General features: G+C 39.0%; 1 protein-coding gene across 1 annotated transcript in view; it reads left to right on the plus strand.

The window, feature by feature from the left end:
• Positions 1–23,314, plus strand: part of MET (MET proto-oncogene, receptor tyrosine kinase) — a 139,270-nt gene that overhangs the window by 75,689 nt on the left and 40,267 nt on the right. Inside the window, exons 3-9 of the mRNA XM_070423765.1 lie at positions 179–370; positions 12,276–12,410; positions 13,147–13,320; positions 18,928–19,088; positions 20,530–20,632; positions 20,742–20,878; positions 21,625–21,786. Coding sequence (XP_070279866.1) covers positions 179–370; positions 12,276–12,410; positions 13,147–13,320; positions 18,928–19,088; positions 20,530–20,632; positions 20,742–20,878; positions 21,625–21,786 — 1,064 coding nt within the window. The remainder of the gene's footprint in view (positions 1–178; positions 371–12,275; positions 12,411–13,146; positions 13,321–18,927; positions 19,089–20,529; positions 20,633–20,741; positions 20,879–21,624; positions 21,787–23,314) is intronic.

A 23,314-nucleotide genomic window follows, 5' to 3' on the forward strand; every position in this document is an offset into this window, starting at 1 on the left:
CAGGCCTCACGGTCCTGGAGCCATTCAGGTCACTGGAAATATTTCTGCCTATCTGGGCCTATTTGCACAGTTCTCCTCACCATTCCCCTCCAGGCTCTGAAAAGACGTACTGAAAAGTTTCTTAATAGCTCACTCTCAGCTGGACTCATGTTAATTCTATGATCATATTTTATTCCAGACACTTTTGAGAAATTCATCAGGCTGTGAAGTGCACAGTGATGAATATCGAACGGAGTTTACTACAGCTTTGCAGCGCGTCGACTTATTCATGGGCCAATTCAACCAAGTCCTCTTAACATCCATATCCACCTTCATTAAAGGGGAGCTCACCATCGCTAACCTGGGGACCTCAGAAGGCCGCTTCATGCAGGTAAATGCTTTCTGAGGGGGGCTGCGTCTGCTTTATCTGGTATTATACCATTAATTTGGTTTTTGCAATAAGGTATTTGCAAACATTCTAAAATGAATATCATAGTGGAAACTAGAGACACCGACTGACAGCAAAACAATGAAGGCTGGTCCACTTTTTATGAAGTGTATTGGCCTATTTTTGTTAAATTCGCGAAGCTTCCGGTTTAAATGCGGTTGCTTTTCATTTCTTTGCCCAGAATGGTTTGGTGGCTGTTTTTTTTTTCTTTTCCATTCATGATTTCTATCACATGATTGGAAAATAAAACGAAACAATTACAGTGCTTCCAGGCGATGTTTTCCTCTTTCAAGGGAAGCTAAGGATCAAAGGAGCGCTATTGTGTGTACCGTGTGTCTCCATGAGAAGAAACATTCACATCATTGAGAAATATTGGCAGCAGTTAGGAGGGGAGTTGTCATCAAAATCCCATTGTAACTTCAACTCTCCTGATTTCTGCAAAATGATGGGGGTCAGACACAAAGAAGTTTAGATACTGAGGGAGAAAAATCTGTGGGTTTTTTTTTTTTAAAGAAATGCTTTAATGGATAGCAACAGTATTTCCATACAATAAAAGTTCACGTTTCAGAAGTTATGTTTCCTAGATACAAGAATCATAGTGCCTTGCAGAAATTAAAATGCTCTTGTGTGTGCTGTTTTACTGCTTTAATAGTTACTGCATAATGATTTCAACATGAGTTCCTTATTAGATTCTTAATTAATGCAGAATAACAATGGCATGTATGGAAATGCTGACTCTCTATTTCTCTTAAAGAAAGATGCTTTTTTCATAATTATCTGGTATAATTAAGATCCTACTCAGACCATGATGTCTAGCAAACCAATTGAAGAAGATGATGTTTTCCTATGGCTTGCTCCTCTGTACATCCTCTGTCTATATTCTATTATAAAAAGTTTTCAAAAATTACCACTGTCTTTATTGCAGTCTGGATATTGGTCATTGCCATATTTTAATTTGTGTTTTTCTTGTACTAGTGGGCACGATGGAATTTTTCAAAGTTATAAAACTTGTAAATAAAGCCTTCCTAGCTCAAAGCGAATCATACAGATCCTCTTATCTAAATAGTCCCACACTTAGAATCCCCTCCTCCCATTGCTTCGCAGTTAAGTACAGTGGGGCCCTGACTTACAAGTTTAATTCGTTCCGAGACCGAGCTCGTTAAGGAGCTCGTTAACTCAAATTACTCTATCAACTCAATGCAAAAAATCAGCGGAGAGACAGCTGGTATCTCAAAAACCTCCTTAGTCGGGACACTCGTAAGTCAAGGCCCCACTATACACTGTTCCATCCCCCTCCTCCCTCTCTCCCAGCCTAGTGTTTTTATTTACCCACCGCAGACCATTTAATTCTCTCCCTAATGCCGCAAAATCTGAAGGAGGGATGCCCAGTCCTGTCCCACACAAACAAGTATTTGAAATATGGTCTTACCTGTGATCCTTGTAAAATGTGTGATATTATGTTGTGCTTGTTTTGTTTTCTTTTAGTTAACATTGATTTTATTCTATGGAATTCCAAAAAAATTGAAGGAGGATGAAAGAAGCTAACATCTATTGAATTCCTAATGTGTTCACTATGTTCATTTGCTTTCCTTTATCTTTCTTTCTGCTTTTCTTTTTTTCTAGATTGTCTATGACTCCCCAATCCAGTTTCGTATTAACAAACTTTCCACAGACACTTTTAGGTCTGACACTCTTTTACCTCAAAAGCTTCCTGGACTATTTCCAGTTTCTAAAGATCTAATAAAATCCCATTTTTAGATAGGTTGCTTTAACAACTGGGAAATTCTGCTGTAACAGATTCCACCACCCAAGTGATATGTCATGCATCGTCAGGCTCATTATAACAGAAATGCTGTGCCAAATATTTTATTCTTACCTCCCAGCATTTTCATAAGAGAAGCCCATTATCTCTACATCCAACACATTAGAAATAAAAAGAAGCAAACAAGTAGAAACTAATGTATATAAAGTACTGATATCACTGATTTTAAAAACACACACACACACAAAACCGGTGGCTCTTAATTCATCAAATATGTATCAGGAGCTTACTAACTTTGCTTTCCTAGGCAAATAAGCAAAGCAAAGAAAGCGGTGACACAGAACCTGCCTTTATGGAGCTAACATTTTGGTAGGGGAGATACAAACATGTACCTGATACCAAGACTAGAAAGACATAAGACAAAGGACTACTGACATCCACAGAGGATCTGTTTCTCTAACACTTGCCTAAGAGATTTTCACTACATTAAATTTTTATTTAAATAAAACCTAAAACACTGGAAGGATCAAACAGTCAATATCATTGAAATCCAGTTTGTTTACAGCAAATAACGTTAGGGGAGGAGTCCGTAGTGCCGCCAAGACCAGGGGACCTTCCAGCTTCATCGAGCTGCTGGCCAAGTTCTGTAAATGTTTTGACTGCGCTAATGTGCTAAATCTGTGGCCAGGCCTCACTTTCTGCAACTCAGGTTTTAGTAATACTATAGAGTCTCTGTTACGAAATGGAATGGACGTAATTTTTTTTTCCAAAAACAGCTGCCACCCATAAAAAGGAACAGAAAAATGATTTTACTTCCTTCCTACCCCGAAGCCTAAAGGCAAAGCTGCTTTACAAATGTTTTCTTCCAAGAGTTTGCAGCTGTTTCTGCCTCTCCTATTGTGCTTATGTTCGGCCCTGGCTGGGAACACAAGCTCCAGCCCCAGCTGTCGGGTGCAAAGTGAATCAGGTATTTCACAGTGGTTATTTAATTAGAAAGAATTATATTGTTTAGCTAACAATATTATGTGTACGGCAGAGAAGACATTTTTTACATGTTTCTAACATTTAAGCATGCGTATCTTATCTCGTACAGGTGCAACTATGTCTGAATATACTGATGTGCACATCTATTTGAGTCTGTCTGTAGAGCCATGTCAGTATAGACTTCAAAAACAGTTTTCATTTGTGTGATCACTCTCTTGGGATGCTATGAAGTAAAATAATATGATGAGCAATATTCAAGATAGCATAAATAAACAATGAGTCTGTGCCTGCCCACAGAATTTGGAGGGGGAAGGGACTTAGACAAGAACAAGGCTCAGGAACATGAGCGCAGTGTGCAGAGCTACGTGGGAGAGGGAAGAGGGATACTCATGAAGATCACAGGACTAATCACAGGGATTGCCCATGTCTCCCCTTCTGAGCTCCTCGTCTAATCTACATCCAAAAACAATGCTTGTTTGATTTGTTTTTTACAGCACTTGTATAAGGCCTTTAATCTCTAGATGCAAGGCATTGCTATTAAAATATTTGTGCATGACTGTCAGGCCAGGGAGAGTGAGTGGCTCAGGAATGGCTTGGGGGTGGGGAGTCCCTTTCATGACTTGTTTCAAGCTCAGCTCCACCCACAGGGCAGCTACCTTTCCTGCATACAGTGGCCGTGCCTGGGCACTGTCACAGTTGTCGTTAGGCCCTTTGGCTTTCTCCTCGTGCTTCTCCAATCCCCTTTTTCCTCTCCCCAGTGTTTTAATGCTGTTACCACTCACTAGCCCTTTTCTCTTGTGCCTCTTAACCGGACTAGTTGGGTCTTTAGCAGAAAACTGAAAGGTAGGGATCACCTGAAAAGACATCCTTAGCCTGTGATCATGACTTATGACCGTTACTTAAATGATTGCATTAGTAATCAGTGAACTTGAGAATAATTACTCATTTCCAGTAAGGAGAATCAATCCAGTTATTGACCTCCTGTTTCAAATTCCTTCAGTTCCTGTGCCACCATCAAGGCATGTCGATGCTTAGTGTTGGAAACCTGTGGTATATATTATGTTTGGGATTATGGCTGTTTTAAAGTATGTAGACACAGATCATCAATTCATCAATGCTGTAAAAAAGCATCCGGCAAGAGACAGGGCCAAATAAAGCTTAAGCTTAAATGACATTTCTCGAAGGATTGCTGACTTTTGCATCTCCTTTATAAAATGCTCAGATAAAAATATCATTTGTCTTTTTTTAATGGCACATTATTGATTTTTTATATCCCTAAACACTGTTAGGTTTAATATATTTCTTTAAAAGAAAATATACTCATGAGTTCTAGAATTTCTTTTGTGAAAGAAAGAACCTATTATGAATAAATAGTTTCAGAATATGTCCATAACTAAAAAGTAAGCCCAGTTCATGCATAATCTCCTTAAATGAATTAATATATACTCTTAAAGTGCATTTATCTTTTAAAAACATCATAAATATTTGAAACCAAGGGAAAACACTAAAGTTTGTTTGTTTTGGGTAGCATGGAATAACTGGGATTCCTTGTTTGAGTGCTTTATTAGAAGAGTAGAGAGACATTTTAAGACATGAAATATATCTACCAGTAGGGTTTTGAGCTTTTATCACTTCTTAAATTCAGAAACAAATATACTCCATGTATTGGTTGGATAATTCTACAATCATTGTATTTGGAATATTGATTTGAAAGTATTTTAACATTGTTACAAATTTACTAGCTTATTTTGTTTTTAGATTTTTTGTTTGTTTTTTACAAAGGGCTTAGTCTGGTTTTGACTCATTTCTACTCACTTCAAAAAGTTGAAATGCACACACATCAGTATTTTAATAGTAAGGAAAATCATTTTGCTTTTTATGTATACCTTCCCTTTGTAGTATCAAGTTAATATAGGAACACTTGAGCCCATGTTCCAAAAAGAGTGAAGGAAAGAATAGAATAAAGCTCCATTCAACTTTTGCCATCTGGTACTTTGTCTTACACTACTAATTTTGAGCTGTCAGTACCAATCAGCGGTTTCTACTTCTCGTTTCACTTTTTCTATAAAGTTAATCTATTCTTCATAACTATTTTTTTCTAACCAAATACCAATTTATCTCAAATACTGAAGAAAATAGTAAACCTAAAGCAGGTGTCTTGGTCAGTTCAGGCTGCTATAGTAAATTACCATAGATGGGGTGGCTTTAACAGCAAAAATTTATTTGTCACAGTTCTGGAGTCTGGAATTCCACGAGCAAAGTACCAGCAGATTTGGTATCTGGTGAAGGCCTATTTCCTGGTTCTTAGATAGCCAACTTTTTGCTGAGGGCAAGAGAACTCTCTGAGGTCCCTTTACCAATATAAGGTCACTAATGTTATCCATGTCCTAGCACCTCCCAAAGGCCTCACCTCCGAATACCATCATATGTGGGTTAGGATTTCAACATCTGAACTTTGGAGGGACACAAACAGTCCACTGCAACAGGCCAGAAGCAGGAAGCATGAGAAGCCAGGCCTTGAAAATCCAAATTAAACACAGGTACTAAAGTTATGGGCCTTGGTTTTAGAGAGCATTTTATGAATTTGACCCCAAAGGCAAGTGAAGTACAGCAGAAGAAACCAACAACAAAAGAAAAAGGCCACCAACCAAATGGGAAATGTTATTTGCAAACAACAGCTCAGACAGGGGTTAATATCCAAAATATATAAAGAACTCATACAACTCATTACCAAATACACAACCCAATTAAAAAACGGGTAGAGGACCTGTCACCTCTCTCAAGAAGACGTACAAATGGCCAGCAGTATGAAAAGATGTTCACATTCACTAGCTTTTAGGGAAATACAAATCAAAACTACAATGAGATACCTCCTCACTCCTGTTAGATCGGCTATTATTAACAAGACAGGTCATAACAAGTGTTGGAGAGGTTGTGGAGGAAAAGGAACCCTTATTCACTGCCGTTGGGAATGTAAACTGGTACAGCCACTATGGAAAATAATATGCTGTTTCCTCAAAAAACTAAAAATGGAATTACCACATGACCCAGCCATCCCTCTTCTGGTGTCTACCCGAAAAATTCTAAAACATTTATTCGCAAAGATATATGCACCCCTATGTTCATTGCGGCATTGTTCACAGTAGCTAATACATGGAGAAAACCAAAGTGTTCTTTGATAGAGACTGGATAAAGAAGATATGCTACATATATACTATGGAATACTACTCAGCCATAAGGAAGGATGAAATACTGCCATTTGCGACAACATGAGTGGACCTTGAGAATATTATGCTAAGCAAAATAAGACCTTCAAAAAAAGCTAAGAGTCGTATGATTTCACTCGTATCCAGGATATAAAACTGAAACTCAGAGACACAGACAAACAACTGTATGGTGGTTAGCAGAGGAAAGAGGGTGTGGGGAGGGTACAAGGTAAAGAGAGCCAAATATTTGGTGACAGAAGATGATTTGACTGAGTGGTGGGCTCACAATGCAATATACAGATCATGTGTCATACTAATGTACACTTGAAACCTATATGATCTTATTAAGCAGTGTCACCCCAATAAATTTAATAAGCGTTAAAAAAATCAGGTTCATGTGAGTGATTATTTTGATAATTTCCCTCTTTAACAAGACTGTATCCAATGAGGGGCTCTACTCTGAGCTAATAAGCACTACTCTGGAAAGAAATTGAAGAGTTATTATGTGTAGTTGCATTTAAACAACAGCCTGAAATGCAACTCTAAAGAGCCTGGAATCTACCCAGCCTAAGTAATGCTCACAAATTACTAAAACAAGACAGAGAACAGAACTTACACTTTTACAAAATTATAGTAAATCCATGTCTGAATGTTGAATACTGCTCCAAAAACAATGAAAGGAAAACAGAAGTCTCAAAAAAGACGACAAATGATCAAAGGAATCCATTACTAAGTATCTTAAGAGAGTAGATTGAGCCCTAGCTGGTTTAGCTCAGTAGATAGTGTGTTAATCCTTGGACTGGAGGGCCTGGGGTTCCATTCTGGTCAAGGGCATGTACCTGGGTTGCAGGCTCAATCCCTAGCCTTGGTTGGGGCATGTGCGGGAGGCAACCCACTGATGTGTCGCTTTCACATGGATGTTTCTCTGTCTCTCTCCATTCCACTCTCTCTAAAAATCAATGGAAAAATATCCTTGGGTGAGGATTGAGAGAGAGACTGGAATGACAAAATCAGGACACTATTATCTAGAAAGTAAAAATAAAGATATAGGATTGAGGTGTAAAAATTGCAGAAACAAGAAGGATGAGTATGAACTTGTTCGTCAAATCTGAGTATTTAGAATTAGAGTGCGTGCTTTCAAATCTTGAGAGATGTTGTGTGTTGTTTTACTGAAAAGCTGGCCAGGCTACCAAGGTCTCACAGTCCCCTTATTGATGGTCTTCACTATAAGGACCACAGGGTAGGAGGGGGAGTTGGAGCATGGGATGGGGGCCCATGTTCCCATTTACCACACAGTGGTCTTTTATTTTCTTTTGGATTAACAGTCTTTAAAAAAAAAAACAAACATTTCTTAAATAATTAATTAATTAAATTATTTTGTCAATAATGGGTCTCTTGGTTCATCATGTCCTAATGGAGATTGGCAGTATGGGTCCAAAAGAAGCTCATTACCTACCCTTTACAGAACTTGTTTTTCCCCATCAAATTACTTTGTTCAGGCTTATGAATTTTGGAACCTTGCCACAAAGGTTTTTTTTACATGTACATATACTAGTATTCCTTCCCCATGTCCTGTCCCAGATAGTATGAGGCCACAGCCACAACAATTAAGTAAATTCAGATTCCTCCCTACTCCAAATGTATTAGTCTTATATTTTCAAGAGCATTAAAGAAAAAGGTTTTGAGACCAAAACACTAAAGATTAGTTGTCAGCACAGTAGACACTCAAAAGATAATTTCCAGTCGTCTATTTCATACTAACTGTCCTAAGATTGCCGGTGATTTTTCATAAGGATTAAATTTAGATGCTACATTTAGTTTTGTCCCTAGAAACCTCTCTGCCAACCAAAGGGAACTCCTAATTTTGCAAACATTGCTTCAGGGGTATTTTGAGAGTGAAAGTGGTTACTCAATTATTTAGAATTTGGGCAATGAGTGAAAGTGTGGAATTATAGAAAAGCATTCTTTGTGCTCTAGATAGCCCTGCAGAGAAATGGCTAATGATCAACTAAAAAGGCATTTGCCTCTGTGATATGGCCTCTGCTCAAAGTTCTGAACAGTCACCTCACCTTTCCACCCACTCTTCCTGTCTTCTCGGGTTCATCCCTTTTTCTATGTGAAGCCACACTCATCCTAGCTGATGATCAAAAGTAGAGCTGGCCAGCTGTGCTGGTCAAGTTTCCCCTGTGCCATCTTTTTAGATGTGGACTCTTTCTCCTTAGGCACACTTACTTGTGCAGCCAGTGTTACTGAAACAGGAGTATTTAGCAAGGCAAATAGATTGTGAAATTTGTTTTAATGCTTTGACTCACGAGTGGCTTTTAGGAGCTCAGAGTTGAAGCGTTTTATTGGTGTTTACTCTGGTGCTCCAAGAGTGGATCGGCTAAGTGTTTAAGGAGAGGTCAAGCACACGGATTTAAGCGTTACATAGAGCTCTTTGTAAACCTGACTCATACTTTCCAGCTAAAAGTCTCTGTCGTATTTTCTTTCATGGTTGTTGTATTTTCTTTATGGAAAGTAATTGTATCTACCCTGTAGGATTCTTGTGAGGAGTAAAAAATATATATCCATTTAAGGCACTCAGCACAATGCGTGGCTGTTGCCTATTAGGAGAGTACCACATCTATGGTGCTATCCAGACAAAAAGTCTTAACTGAATCAATCTACTCAAGTTCCAGAGGTGCAAAGAGCTTTTTTAGGAAAAGAGAGAGAAAAGTTAATCCTTTCTGAGAAATGAATATTTGGATGGGCTTCGGATATTTGATAAAGTCAAAGATGATGGCCTAGTCATTAAGAAGTGGTTGCTTGTTATAAACACGGGAAATGATCTTTAAGAGAGCAATAGGATATTAGAAAAACGGGTACAAGGAGGTGGTCATTATTGAGCAGGTCTGAATAAAATGGAAGATACAAGAGTCAGACACAGAATGCAAATACTCAGAGAAAGACTCATGGGGATGAATAATTTTCAGTGAAGGGGAAAACACAGAATGAGGCAGAGAACAGAGTCAGGGTATTAAGAGAAACGGATGTTTTGTTTTGTTTTTGACTTGTTATGGGAGAGTGTTTTGTTTGTTTTCAATCTTTTCAGTTTGAAGTAATTGGCAACAAGAAATTGTGAAAAAAAGGGGGGGAGGGTAAGGGCTAGGAAAAATAAGAGGTGGTGAGTTCAGATTGGAAAATTGGATAATTGAAATCTGTATAATTTGGGATAGAAGCTTTCGAAGCCTAGTGTCCAGATAGTCTGTTTGTCACCAGCTCCCAGAGGGAGGGAGGATTGGTAATTAAACTACTTTTTACTTTAACTGCAAAAGTCACAAATACCTATTTGGCATTCAATTTATTAATAAAAATAGTTTCCATCCTTTCCGAATCTGATGAAACGACCTTTGATCCATCATTTAACTTCTGTGCAAATATCACCACCCTGCTTAATGGAGATGTTTTGAAAGTGTTGAATGTTTGGGGTGGAATTCACAGGGGTCATTGTTCCTGTACTGGGACTTCTCCCGTGGCAGAGATGACTGGCAGCCATATCTGAGTCTCCACCAGCATAGCCCACACTGTTCACTCCACCCTGGAGATTCCCTGAGGCTCCACCCCATCCAATGTGCAACCCCACCCGTGCTGTTTGCAGCTGCTTTTCCATATGCATGGCCTGTCCTGGTGCAGGCTTCAGACTTTGCTAAAATCTTTCAAACAAGCAGCAGCTGGTGTCAGTGTGCCCCAAAACTATCAATAAAAGGCCCAAGACTCACCTGCCTTGCTTCACAGCTGGGCCTCGCCTGGGCACTTCCTAGCCCAATACAAGTAGCAGTTATCTGCAGATCTCTCTATAGCTCCTGCCAGGTGGCTGCAGGTAGTGGCTAACTTTACACCTCCCAGAAGGCCCAGGAGGCCCCAGAGCCAGTGTACCTGGTGCACATACCAGATTACAACTCTATACATCCTCAAACAACACACTCAAGAGGCAGACTCAGTGAGCGCCAAACCCCACTGAAGCAAGTCCTGCTCCATAGAGGTGTCTCCTGCACAGCAGGTCTTCCATTTTAGACTCAGCTGGTCCTCACAGCCAATTAGCCTGAAGGTTAATCCTCCCAGTGATGGCAACAGCAATCAAGGCTCAACTACAAGACTGTGCACACAGCCCATACAGGGGCGCACCTAGTGTGCCCAGCTCAGGTCACTAGGGAGGCTGGGTTCTACAGGACACATACTATACAAGGTAACTCTACCAATTCCAAGAGACATAACACTTTACCTAATACATATAAACAAATACAGGGAAGCAGCTAAAATGCAGAGAAAAAGAAACATGGTACAAATGAAAGAAATGGAAGCAAGCAAACAACTGGATAGAGAGTTCAAGACAATGGTTATAAGGTTACTCAAGGGTCTTAATGAGAGCTTCAAGGGACTTAGTGAGACTTTCAAGGATCTTAGTGAGAATGTCAAAGACATGAAAAAGGACCAGTCAGAAATTAAGCATACACTAACTGAAATAAAGAATAATTCACAGGGATTTAAGAATAGATTAGAGGATTCTGAGAATCAAATCAATGATTTGGAATATGAGGAAGCAAAAAACACCCAATCACAGTAGCAAAAAGAAAAAAGAATTCAAAAATACAAAGATAGTGTAAGGAGTCTCTGGGACAACTTCAAGTGTACCAATATTCACATTATAGGGGTGCTAGAAGAAGAGAGAGAGCAAGATGTTAAAAACCTATTTGAAGAAATAGTGACAGAAAACTTCCCCTACTTGGTGAAAGAAATAGAGTTACAAGTCCAGGAAAGCACAAAGTCTCAAGCAAGAGGAACCTAAAGAGACCCACACCAAGACACATCATAATTGAAATGCCAAGGGTTAAAAACAAAGAGAAAATCTTAAAAGCAGCAAGAGAAAAACAGTTAGTTACCTACAAGGGTGTGCCCATACAATTCTCAGTTGATTTCTCAACAGAAACTTTGCAGGCTAGAAGGGAGTTTAAGAAATATTCAAAGTGATAAATAGCAAGGACCTACAACCAAGATTACTCTACCCAGACAAGCTATCATTTAGAATTGAAGGTCAATTAAAGAGCTTCACAAACAAAACAAACAAACAAAACAAAAAAACCCCACTAAAACTAAAGGAGTTTATCACCACCAAACCAGTATTATATGAAATATTGAAGGGTATTCTTTAAGAAGAGGAAGAAGTACATAAAAAATATGAACCATAAAATGGCAATAAATACATATCAACAATTGAATCTAAAAATCAAAATAAATGAACAAGAAGTCTAATGGTGAATAAAATAGAATCAGAGGCATGGAAACATGGAATAGACTGACGAATCTCTGAGGGAAGGGGGGAGTAGGGGGGTGGGGGGTGGGAGGAGATTAACCAAAGATCTTACTAGTATATGACAACACAGACAATAGGGTGGTGAAGGCCTAGGGCAGGGCAGGAACCAGGTAGAGGGAGGCAATAGGAGGAAAAAAGGTAGACATCTGTAATATTCTCAACAACAGAGATTTTAAAAAATAATAAAATAAAATAATCCAGAAACCCCATAGCATAAGTGAGGTCTTCTGTTCAGGGGAGAGCTTGGGCTCCTCCAGTCCCCAGTGCAGTCATGAGGATTTGTCTGCATATGCTGGCAGATCAGGAGACCTCCTTCCCTAGAAACCATTAAAAGGTCATAGGAAAACTGTCTTGGGGGTTCAGATGAATTGTCTTCAAGGCATAAAATTAGATGTCAGATTGATTTACAATGAGATAAACCATTGGCCCTTTAGTTTAAACACCCACAAGCTCTCCAAATCTATTATTACCGTTACCATCCACATTTCCCACTTATATGTAAACTGAGCTTCTTGGAATAAAGGTGTTTTCTGTTTTGTTTCTCAGGTTGTAGTTTCTCGATCGGGATCGTCAACACCTCATGTGAATTTTCGCCTGGATTCCCACCCCGTGTCTCCAGAAATGATTGTGGAGCACCCATTAAACCAAAACGGCTACACATTGGTGGTCACGGGGAAGAGGGTAAGGCCGTCCTTCCTGAGTGGGTATTTACTGCCAGTGCCAGGCGGGCCTTTCTGACTTCTCTCTTTGTCTTGGATTCACCTCTCGAGTATTTCAGAGATCTTGTGAAGTCAAGTTAAATTTTTATTTTAGGGAAGACAGCAGCTAAGGGAGATCCTCTTCATAATATATACTTTTCCTTTTCTCCTGTATTTCTCAATGAGTAAAACAAGCAGACTGAATCAGTATTACAGTCCTAAGGTAAGAACTCTAGTACAGGCAGATGAATCCTAAAATGCATATTGGAATTTGATGCCAAACAGTAACCCCATTTTTCTCTGAGAGAAGGAGGTGCATCGTGATGCCAGAATGATATGTAAAACATACTTAGAATTTCCTGGGGGCTCAAGTGTGCTTCCCAGATGCTTCATTATACTCTTGTTACTTTAACATTGTCTCACACAGAGCAAAGCGTCTCTACTAAGTAGAACCTCTAGCATCGCATGGCAGTGCTGGTGTGTGTTCACTGGACATCATGGTAACTTCTATCACATACATGCCCGCAGAAGAGGGAAGAAAGGAATTTGATTTCTTTTATTCTAGTCACATAATCATTATTATAAGATTTGCACATATAGGTGTTACCTCTCGTAGGCTCTGTAAAATTATATTTACATGTGTATTTTTGGTATATTTAGTTTTCGTTTAACAAACAAACAAACTTTCTGGAAGCTCTTTCTATCACTTTTCTTTGCAGATCACCAAGATCCCACTGAATGGCTTGGGCTGTGAGCATTTCCAGTCCTGCAGCCAGTGCCTCTCTGCCCCTCCCTTTGTGCAGTGTGGCTGGTGCCACGACAAATGTGCGCGATTGGAGGAATGCGCCAATGGAACATGGACTCAAGAGCTCTGTCATCCTACAATCTATGAGGTAGGAATCGCTGGCAGCTATCAGTATGCTTTTTGATAAACACAGATCCCACTAATGAAAAAAAATTCTAAAACTCAGTTGACTCACTGAGCTATGAGACATTAGCCAAAGCACCATCTGCCCCCACGTTTTTTCTTTAGGGTGGCATTTGGGCACATCCCCAGAGTCCTGTACCTGAAGCGCTTGCTTCACGCCCACTGCATAGGTTTTCTCCTTGGGCAGTTGCTCTCCCTTCGTGCAATGTAAATAAGCTCCCCATTTCCTCACACTGGGGCCTGTTCCCTCCTGACTCCCCAATTTTCTGAGTCCTCACCACCTACGTTATCTGCCAGGTGCCTAGACATGAGCCTCTACCACACACAGAGATCTGCTCATGGCATAACCCGCAACCCTACACTGAGCCGTGCAAGCTAGAGATCACAGCCATTCTGGGGCAGACAGGACAGGTTTCTTCCTGTCTGACTCCAGAGATGGTGGCCTTGTCTCATCACAGGAGAGATTAGAGGTTACTTCCCAGGGCAGGAAGATAGTAAACTCCCATGGGTGGCTGTGCACCTTCTCTCCAAGGTTCTGGAAGAGCCATAAGTGTGCAGCTGCTGACTATAGTACAATCTACACTGTGTCCGCCATTTCCTTCTTTAATTTACTCCAAAAATATCTGAATGCATACTACATACTACACAGCAGGCACGATTTTAGCCACTGGGGAGATAGTCTCAAACGAAATCAAAGTGCCTCCTGCTAGAGAATTTAGCTTCTAGCGGTGGACCTCAGCCATGGCATGGTAGCCACCATCTCTCTCTGCTGCCTTCGTTTCTTAAGTACATATTTGGTACTTTGAAAATCTCCCTGGCACTTTTAAAAAATGTCTTGATCCAAACACGTTTTGCTTGAAAATACTTCCCTGGTGAGGACCCAGTGTGTACTTTCTCTGCTGCATGAAGAGCAGTTGGACTTTAGTAAGTGGTCCTTGTGAAAGATTCAAGTTAAAGGCCTCGGTTGCCTGGGTCAAGCCCAAGTAAACAAAGCGTACAAGTCAGAACAGGAACTTCCCCCAAGTGCATGGCTGTTTTCATTTAGTTATGGTTTGGGACACAATTTGTATGGGGTGACTAAGTTTTAAACCAAATTATTTCCTGTTGGGTGTGACACGATTATTAACTTAGCTTGACCAACCAGAGAATAAACTAGAAGATAGTGAAATAAATATCTATACTGTAGTGTTTATGTATGCTTTCTTGTTGTTCTTTAATATACTTTTAAAACTACATGTAATTTTATACTTTTTTAAAAACACACAGCCTTGGCAATTTGAGACACTAGAAAACTGAGGTCAGCTATTCCATGAAAGAGATATGAGCAGTGTGGTGTGTGTGTGTGTGTGTGTGTGTGTGCGCGCGCACACAGTTAAATCATAACAATTTTATTTAAAAAATAGCCATGCTGCTGTTTTAAATAAAGAGCAGGTTGAAAACCTGTACACGTGAAACACTTAATTTTGCCCCATGTGCTTCCTTTTATTCATCATGAAAGCCATATTTAAATGGTTAAAAACAGAGCAAACATTTTAGAATTTTCTGGAACCAGAAAAATCTCTCCCAATGTGTGAGGCTACCTCCTCTCTCACCTTTCCTTTCCCAACACTCTAGTTGGCAATTCTGCCTCATGCATGAGTCAGTGCGGCTTCAGCTGTATGGTTAGAAGGAGAGGAGTGCAGCTGAGCCCATAAATCCCTTTCGGTTCATAGCTGTTAGGAAGATTTCATGCTGCCCTAGAGCGTGACATTCAACATTCTGACTGCAACAAAAATAAGACAGATTATTCATCTTTTTCTTATCTGTCTTAAATTCTAGAGGCACAAAACCCAGCTAATGTATAGGATTTCACTTTCCAATAAGTGTAAATTAACTTGCTTTTCAAGGCACATGATGTTCAGTGGCTGAAATTCTTGGCAGTTCCGCGTGTGACAGATTTCAGACTTGAAAGCCCATTATTTTGTTTCTGACCTATTGTCTGATCTTGTACTTAAAGAGCAACGTGAAGTGCTTTAGAAAAGGAAGAGCACTTTCCAGTATATTCTGAATTTATCAGGAGAAAATGGTCATAGCTTGTAGGATTGAATTCAATCCCAGTGAGACAATAAAACGGTTTATTAATTGATCAGAAGACTCAGATAAGAAGCAACAGCAATATCTTACGGGGGCAGGGGTCATGCAGTCAATACACTGCCACCAATATAGTTGTGACTCTTTTCCTATTGAAGAGACGAAGTATAACTTCCCAAAGTTCGTTGTTGTTGTTGTTGTTTTCCTATATACCCCTCACCTGGTTTCCCTTATTGTTCATATCTTACATCACTGATACATGGCAATTTTTAATTTTCCAAGGTTTTTTTTATTATTGTTTCTAGCTTTCTCGTGTATTACCGTGGTGGGTTTTTAAAAAATGATCATTTGAATCATTTTCACCTGTGAAAGGAGGCTAGCTCCTTTTGTAGCTGTTTTTCCCCTGTTCAGGCAGGTGGGAGCCCCGGCCCCTGTGGCTTTATGCTGGACACTCATTTCCTTCCCACAGAGATTCTGTGCCCTTCAGGAGAACTCAGAGTTTGCCAACCCATTGTTGATTCTGTCCAGGGGTGTGTAGCCCAATACTGCTTCCTTCCTTTCCCCTGGAAGAGTGAACATTACACCAGGAGCTAGGGAAAAGCCTCAGACGCCCCCTCTAGTATTTCAGCCTGGAGAGAGAAGCTAAGTAGAGCTGGTCTTCCAAAACCTGATGGTCTAGCCAAATTTTTATAATGTCCAATTCTGCTGCACCATTTGAACACCTCTCGGTGGTTTTTCTCAAATCATCGCCCAACTCCTTTGCCTTATATAGGAAGTCATGATGTATGGAGAGTGACAGACTTCAGTTTTTACATAGAAAGGGGGGATCCCGCAGGGGGGCCGGGCCTTGGCAGCTGTTTTTTATGGGGACGCCTCATTAAGAGGGAGCAGCAGCTGTGTGACTGCCTCAGGCTGAAGAAAGTCCCGGAGGGTTAGGTGTCTTAGTCTCTCCTGCTAGATTTCTAACGTAATAATAAACAGATCGTTTTTTTCCTAGCAGTTCTCATTTGGCTAGACGTGGACAAGTAAGTTTTCAAGAAAGGCACAACTGTGTAATGGGCTTAATGGGTAAAATAGCTACCATAAAAGCATTAAGCTAAAACTTTAAAGGGCATTAGTAAACAAGGTAAGTTAAGAATTTGGTTTGCAATTAATATGTGGGGAGGATAGGAACCTTTGCAAATTTGAATTTTGCTAAAAGCCCTTGTAAGTTGTGAAGAATCACTTTCAGATTTTCACTAACTGGCCTTAAACAAATACCGGTCTGAGTTGTCTCTATAGTGGTGCTGTTTTCCCACTATTGTACTTTACAGCACAATTTACAATATGACCCCCTGAAAGAGTATTTCCTTTCTCGATTGTCACAAAACTGCTGAGGAGAAGCTTATTTTTAACTTGGAAATTTGTTTTGTTTTAATAGTTTTAGTCTAGGAACCATTATCTTATAGACTTCCTAAGAGCCTAATGCTATCTTATATTACAGTCGCCAAAGTTTTTTTGGTGTGTGTGTGTGAGTGTGTGTGTGTGTGTGTGTGTGTGTGTGTTACATGAATCAAAACTTTCTCTTAGTTATTTATTGGGGTGACATTGCTTAATAAGATCACATAGGTTTCAAGTATACATTTCTATGATACATGATGTGTATATTGCATTGTTTGCCCGCCATCCAAAGTCAAATCATTTTTCCTCACCATATATTTGGCCCACTTTACTTTTTAATAACCTCCCCACCGCTTCTCTGGTAACCACCATACTGTTGTCTGTGTCTATGAGTTTCAGTTTTATATCCCACATATGAGTAAAATCATATGGTTCTTAGCTTTGACTGACTTACTTCACTTAGCATAATATTCTCAAGGTGTATCCATGTTGTCACAAATGGCAGTATTTCATCTTTTCTTATGGCTGAGTAGTATTCACTCATATATGTACCACATCTTCTTTATCCAGTCCTTTATCAAAGAACACTTGGATTGTCTCTATGTCTTGGCCACTGCCATGAACATAGGGGTGCAAAATCTTTGGAAATAAATATTTTAGAGTTTTTCAGGTACATACACAGAAGAGGGATTGCTGGGTCATGTGGTAAATGTATTTATTAATAAGTTTAACTTTACTTTTCACACACCTGAAAGAATAACATGAACCTATTATTTATGTAACATTGAACAATGGGGCAGGAACAGGCCTAACAATGAGATGTAAAGTAATGCCAAGAGAGAGCATTAGAAACATTACTACAATACAGATCACATTTGGGGCTCTCTCCAGTTCTGTTTTCATCTCTTTCTAATACAAATAATATATTGAATGTGTTAAATATTACATCATTTTTAAAGGCTGAGTTTATCAACTAACCCACTGGTATAAATAGAAAAGTTGCAAACCAATAATAAATGAGAATTAACAAGTAAATAAATAGATTCACTTATTCATACATTGCTACCTGGCATGTAGTAGATGATATATACATAAGTGGCAGATATGTATTGAATACCCATCTATGTGTTTGATATTATGAAAGCTGCTGAATGCAACTGAAAATACGAATATCAAAAGAGATATTTTTACTGTGTGCCTTTCTTCTCTGGGTGGGAAATATCATAGCAACCAGAGTGTAGCACACAGACCAGGCATATGTTGGAGCTTGGCTTCTAGGGCTCATGAAGGCGTTTTGAGCAGTTTCATAGAGGCCCCTGAAGGAGTAATAATCAGAGTTCTAAGCATAAAAGACTGGGTCCAAAGTATGTCTTCTTTAGCCCCGAGGTCTCCTAGAAGACGAGTTCATTTCAGAGTAGCCCAAGAAGCCCTTCATCCCCACCCAGGCTGAGCCTGCTCTCTGTCCCTGCTCTGGATTGCCTGCAAACAACTTGTTTTTTTGTTTTGGGGGGTTTCTTTAATCCTCACCTGAGGACATGTTTCCATTCATTTGAGAGAGAGAAAGAGAGAGAGAGAGAGAGAGAGAGATCAATGTGAGGGAGAAACATCGACCGGCTGCCTCCTAGGTATGTGCCCTGACAGGGAATCAAAACAACCACCTTTTTGGTGCATGGGATGAAGCTCCAACCAGCTGAGGCACACCAACCAGAGCAGCATGTCAGGTAGTTTTAATGTTCAGATACTCTGAAGTTTGTCATCATTATTTTTTAAAATATGTTTTTATTGATTTCAGAGAGGAGGGGAGAGGGAGAGAGAGACAGAAACATGAACGATGAGAGAGAATCACCGATCAGCCACCTCCTGCACGTCCCCCAAAGGGGACCCAGCCCACAACCCCAGCATGTGTCCCAGGAATTGAACCGTGACGTCCTGGTTCATAGGTCGACACTCAACCACTGAGCCATGCCAGGCAGGCTGACCATTATTTCTTTAATTGAAATTAAATGTTTCAGGTAGTGGGAAAAATGCAAGAATTTCAGACTATTTGAGCAAACGTATTTTGTTTTCCACGCATATGAAAGATAATATACTGGGGTTTTTACGTTCTATGTTGTCCTTGTAGGTTTTCCCAACTAGTGCCCCTCTGGAAGGAGGGACAACGCTGACCATCTGTGGCTGGGACTTTGGATTCAGGAAGAATAGTAAATTTGATGTAAAGAAAACCAGAATTCTCCTTGGAAATGAGAGCTGTACCTTGACCCTAAGTGAGAGTACAACAAATATGTAAGGATCTTAAAATACTTTGCTGGGGTGTGGTTGGAAAACAGGTTTGTTTTTGAATGAATGCCTGTAAAAATGTCCCTAAAAATGTATCTCTTAAGGGTCTGGGTCTATCACATCCCTTTTGGATTTGTTTGTTGTTGTTGTTTTTTATCTATTTTCTACCAGAATTAAGGAGGGAGAAAGTTGACATTATCTAGATGGAAAAAAGAAGAATCCAGCATTTGGGAGTTTTCAGCCGGTTCTGTAACAACTCTTCAGAAATTGTCTGAGTAGATTTGAAAGCACTGGTTGCTTGGAGTCACTCCATCTTTAAAGTTTTCAAATATAGTATCCAATGGCTCTTCCTATAAAAACCAGTAAATAGCTCAATATGTGCCCTCTCTTCTAAATTTACTTTGTAACATCAGTAGTAGGATAGCTGAATCACATTTTTGAGACTCTTTCTGATGAGTTTAAATTTACATTCAGCTGACATTTATTGGCATTGTAATGTAAGGAGTGTATCTCATTTAGCCACTTCCAAATCCTGTGAGATAGCAGTATCATTCCCATTTTACAAAGGTGACTCCTGAAACTGAGACAGGTCATTCAAATGGTACTAGGTGATTTATAAGCCTTCAAGCTCAGCTTTCCTGATCCAGGACCTGTGCTTGTTTGGCTCTTTTCTACACGTACCTTGTATGAGATCTGAATCCCATAATGTATGAAAATTCAGAATTTTTAGTTATTGTATAGTAACAACCAAAAATTTACAGTCTTATGGTTGAACCTCATCTATCAAGTGGTTATTTTATACCTAATAGAATTCCTGTCAGGATTACAGAAAGGTCTAAATCTATTCATTTTACTGAGGCTGAAATATCCACTAATGTCATAGTTATTTAGCTTAATGACCTAACAAATTAATTCTGGAAATTTACCTTGTAAATTCTTATTCATTGCATTATAAATTAGGGCCTGTAAAAGTGAAACAATTCATTCTCTTCTTTAAAACTTATTTAATAAAACAAATTATATTTATAATCTTTCAGGACTATGAGATTATTCAAAAATAATCCTATGGAAAACCTTTCACAATTTTATTACTTTTTAAGTAACTTTAATAAACACACGTAATCACAGAACTGTACCTGTTGGCATTCTTCAATGAAGAGATTTGGCTTATTTATCATTAGCCAATTGTTATGCTATTGAAATACTATTTGTTAAGTATGCCAGACATTTTGCCTATAATTTTATAGGATGAGACTTCGATTTTTATGAACAAATTGGTGAATTCTGCATTGATGAGGTTTAACAAATGTGTGAGCTGATGACTCTGCTTGCTAATCAGAATAGTCAGCTCACACATTTATGTCCCTTCATATAAAACAGCCAAGCCAGAAAATGCCTCCTTTGGACATGTAACATATTAAACTCTTCAGGGTTTTTTTTTCCCCAGGTTAAAATGCACAGTTGGTCCTGCAATGAATGAGCATTTCAATATGTCCATAATTATTTCAAATGGTCGAGGGACAGTGCAATACAGTACATTTTCTTACGTGGTAAGTCTATTACTTTTCTCAAGAAGTAGGATATTTAATTGTTACTTAATCTGTTTAGAGTTATAAAATTAACAAATTTTGTTGCTTTTTTGTTCTTATCTCTCATCAGGATCCTATAATAACAAGTATTTCCCCAAATTATGGTCCTAAAACTGGTGGCACTTTACTTACTTTAACTGGAAAATACCTTAACAGTGGGAATTCTAGACACGTTTCAATCGGTGGAAAAACCTGTACTTTAAAAAGGTGTTGTAAATCTGTTTTTTGTTGCATTTGTCATGTAGGATTAATATCTACATCTAACAATTCAAGAAAAAATTATTCTTTTTTATGGGAAAAATCCAAGGTACTTATCATTCACTCTCCTACTGATAAAACTCCTTCCTTCCCAACTCCATCTATCTTTATATAATATAAAAATTATATAAAACTCCTTCCTTATCAACTCCATCCCTTTTGCTCATTTTTCTACCTTTCCCTTATTGTTTAATTCTACTTTTAAGTTTTATCTTTCCATTCATCTTCTCTCCTGTTTTATCTTAGTATCCTAGCTATCCTATGAGTTGTGAGAACCTAATAATTGACAATAAAATAAAATAAACATTTCCATCAAGATTTACAATTAGACTAACTCACTTTGGGGGATGAGAAACGTGGGGGAAATTGGGTTTGTAGAGAAGTTCTATTTTTGCTTCTTAGGGTTGAAATAACACAGTTTAATCAAATACCAAAAGGATACCTTAATAATTACCTAAAATCCTAAAATTTTGACATTTAGGCTTGCTCAAACAAGACTAAATTTGGAATCTAGTCAAATATAAACAGCCTACATTAGAAAGATCTTTTATCTAGACCACATCAGGAAATTCCTATTTAGGAGTCATTGAGTGATGTCCTTTTGCTTTATGGATATAATTTTCAAATATATGTATCTTTAATAGCTAAAGTTCATTTTCTTCATTTTGTGTGTGTGTGTGTTTATTTTTATACAGTGTGTCAGATAGCATTCTCGAATGTTATACCCCAGCCCAAAACTCTCCAACTGAGTTTCCTGTTAAACTGAAAATTGACTTGGCCAACAAAGTGATTGACAGCTTCAGTTACCAGGAAGACCCCATTGTCTATGAAATTCGTCCAACCAAATCTTTTATTAGGTAAGAAAAATTTCCGATGGGTATAAAACTCAAGAACATAAGCCTAGCCGGTATTGCTCAGTGGTTGAGTGTCAACCCATGAACCAGGAGGTCACAGTTCCATTCCTGGTTGTGGGCTTGATTCCCAGTAGGGGACGTGCAGGAGGCAGCCGATCGATGATTCTCTCTCATCGTTGATGTTTCTGTCTCTCCCTCCCTCCCTCTCTCTGCAGTCAATAAAAACATATTTTTTTAAAAAAGAAAAGAAGTGCCGAAACCGGTTTGGCTCAGTGGATAGAGCGTCAGCCTTCGGACTGAAAGGTCCCGGGTTCGATTCCGGTCAAGGGCATGTACCTGGGTTGCGGGCACATCCCCAGTAGGAGATGTGCAGGAGGCAGCTGGTCGATGTTTCTCTCTCATCGAAGTTTCTAACTCTCTATCTCTCTCCCTTCCTCTCTGTGAAAAATCAATAAAATATATTTTAAAAAAATAAATAAATAAAAAAGAAAGAAAAAAGAAAAGAAGTAACATCAGAATGATTTGGCTGTTGAGTAGCCAAGAGGAATTGTGGTTTTATCTTTTCATTTCTTTTGAAGGCTGCCTTTCCAATTTAGAAGTGAAAATGATATTCTTGTCCTGAATACAGTTCGACTTTATTAATGCTAGTTCATGCCAAGAAACATTTTATCCTATTCTGTTACTTTTTGAATAGATTTCAGTAAAACAGTTTAACGTAGCATCATTTATGTACTTATATTATGTACATGTCAATTCTACACTAACCTTAGTGCTCGAAAGTAGAATCACCTCTATTTCCCCCATTCTTCAGTGTATTTTTCTCTTGCCTGCTTTGCATACAGCTTTTCCCTATACTAGAGTCCCTTTGGGTTTTTTTTTTCATTTTTTTATTAATATATCTTTATTGTTCAGATTATTACAGATGTTCCTCTTTTTTCCCCCATAGCTCCCCTCCACCTGGTTCCCACCCCACCCCATGCCCTTACCCCCTGCCACTGTCCTCATCCATAGGTGTAAGATTTTTGTCCAATCTCTTCCCGCACCCCCCACACCACCTTCCCCCCAAGAATTGTCAGTCCACTCCCTTTCTATGCCCCTGCTTCTATTATATTCACCAGTTTATTCTGACTTAATTTTTAGGTTCACTTATTTTTGTTTGTTTGTTTTGTGTGTGTGTGTGGTTTTTTTTTACAGTAGGGAAAGCTGGGACTGGGTGAGACCACTGTCCTCTGATGGAGAGACAGGGACCCAGAGTCAATACAGCGAGTTTATTTTATACAGCAAAAACCAGGAAGTTTTACTAAAGCTCCTAGGTTCACTTGTTGATAGGTATTTATTTGTTGTCACTTTGTTGTTTACAAATTTAATCTTTACCTATTTCTTCTTCTTCCTCTTCTTAAAGAATACCCTTCAGCATTTCATATAATCCTGATTTGGTGGTGAAGAACTCCTTTAGCTTTTTCTTGTCTGTGAAGCTCTTTATCTGACCTTCAATTCTACATGATAGCTTTGCTGAGTAGAGTATCAATAT

Source organism: Myotis yumanensis, unplaced genomic scaffold (genome assembly GCF_028538775.1).
Source record: "Myotis yumanensis isolate MYYU_CA2020_CCGP unplaced genomic scaffold, mMyoYum1.0.hap1 SCAF_9, whole genome shotgun sequence".
In the NCBI taxonomy this organism is placed as follows: domain Eukaryota; kingdom Metazoa; phylum Chordata; class Mammalia; order Chiroptera; family Vespertilionidae; genus Myotis; species Myotis yumanensis.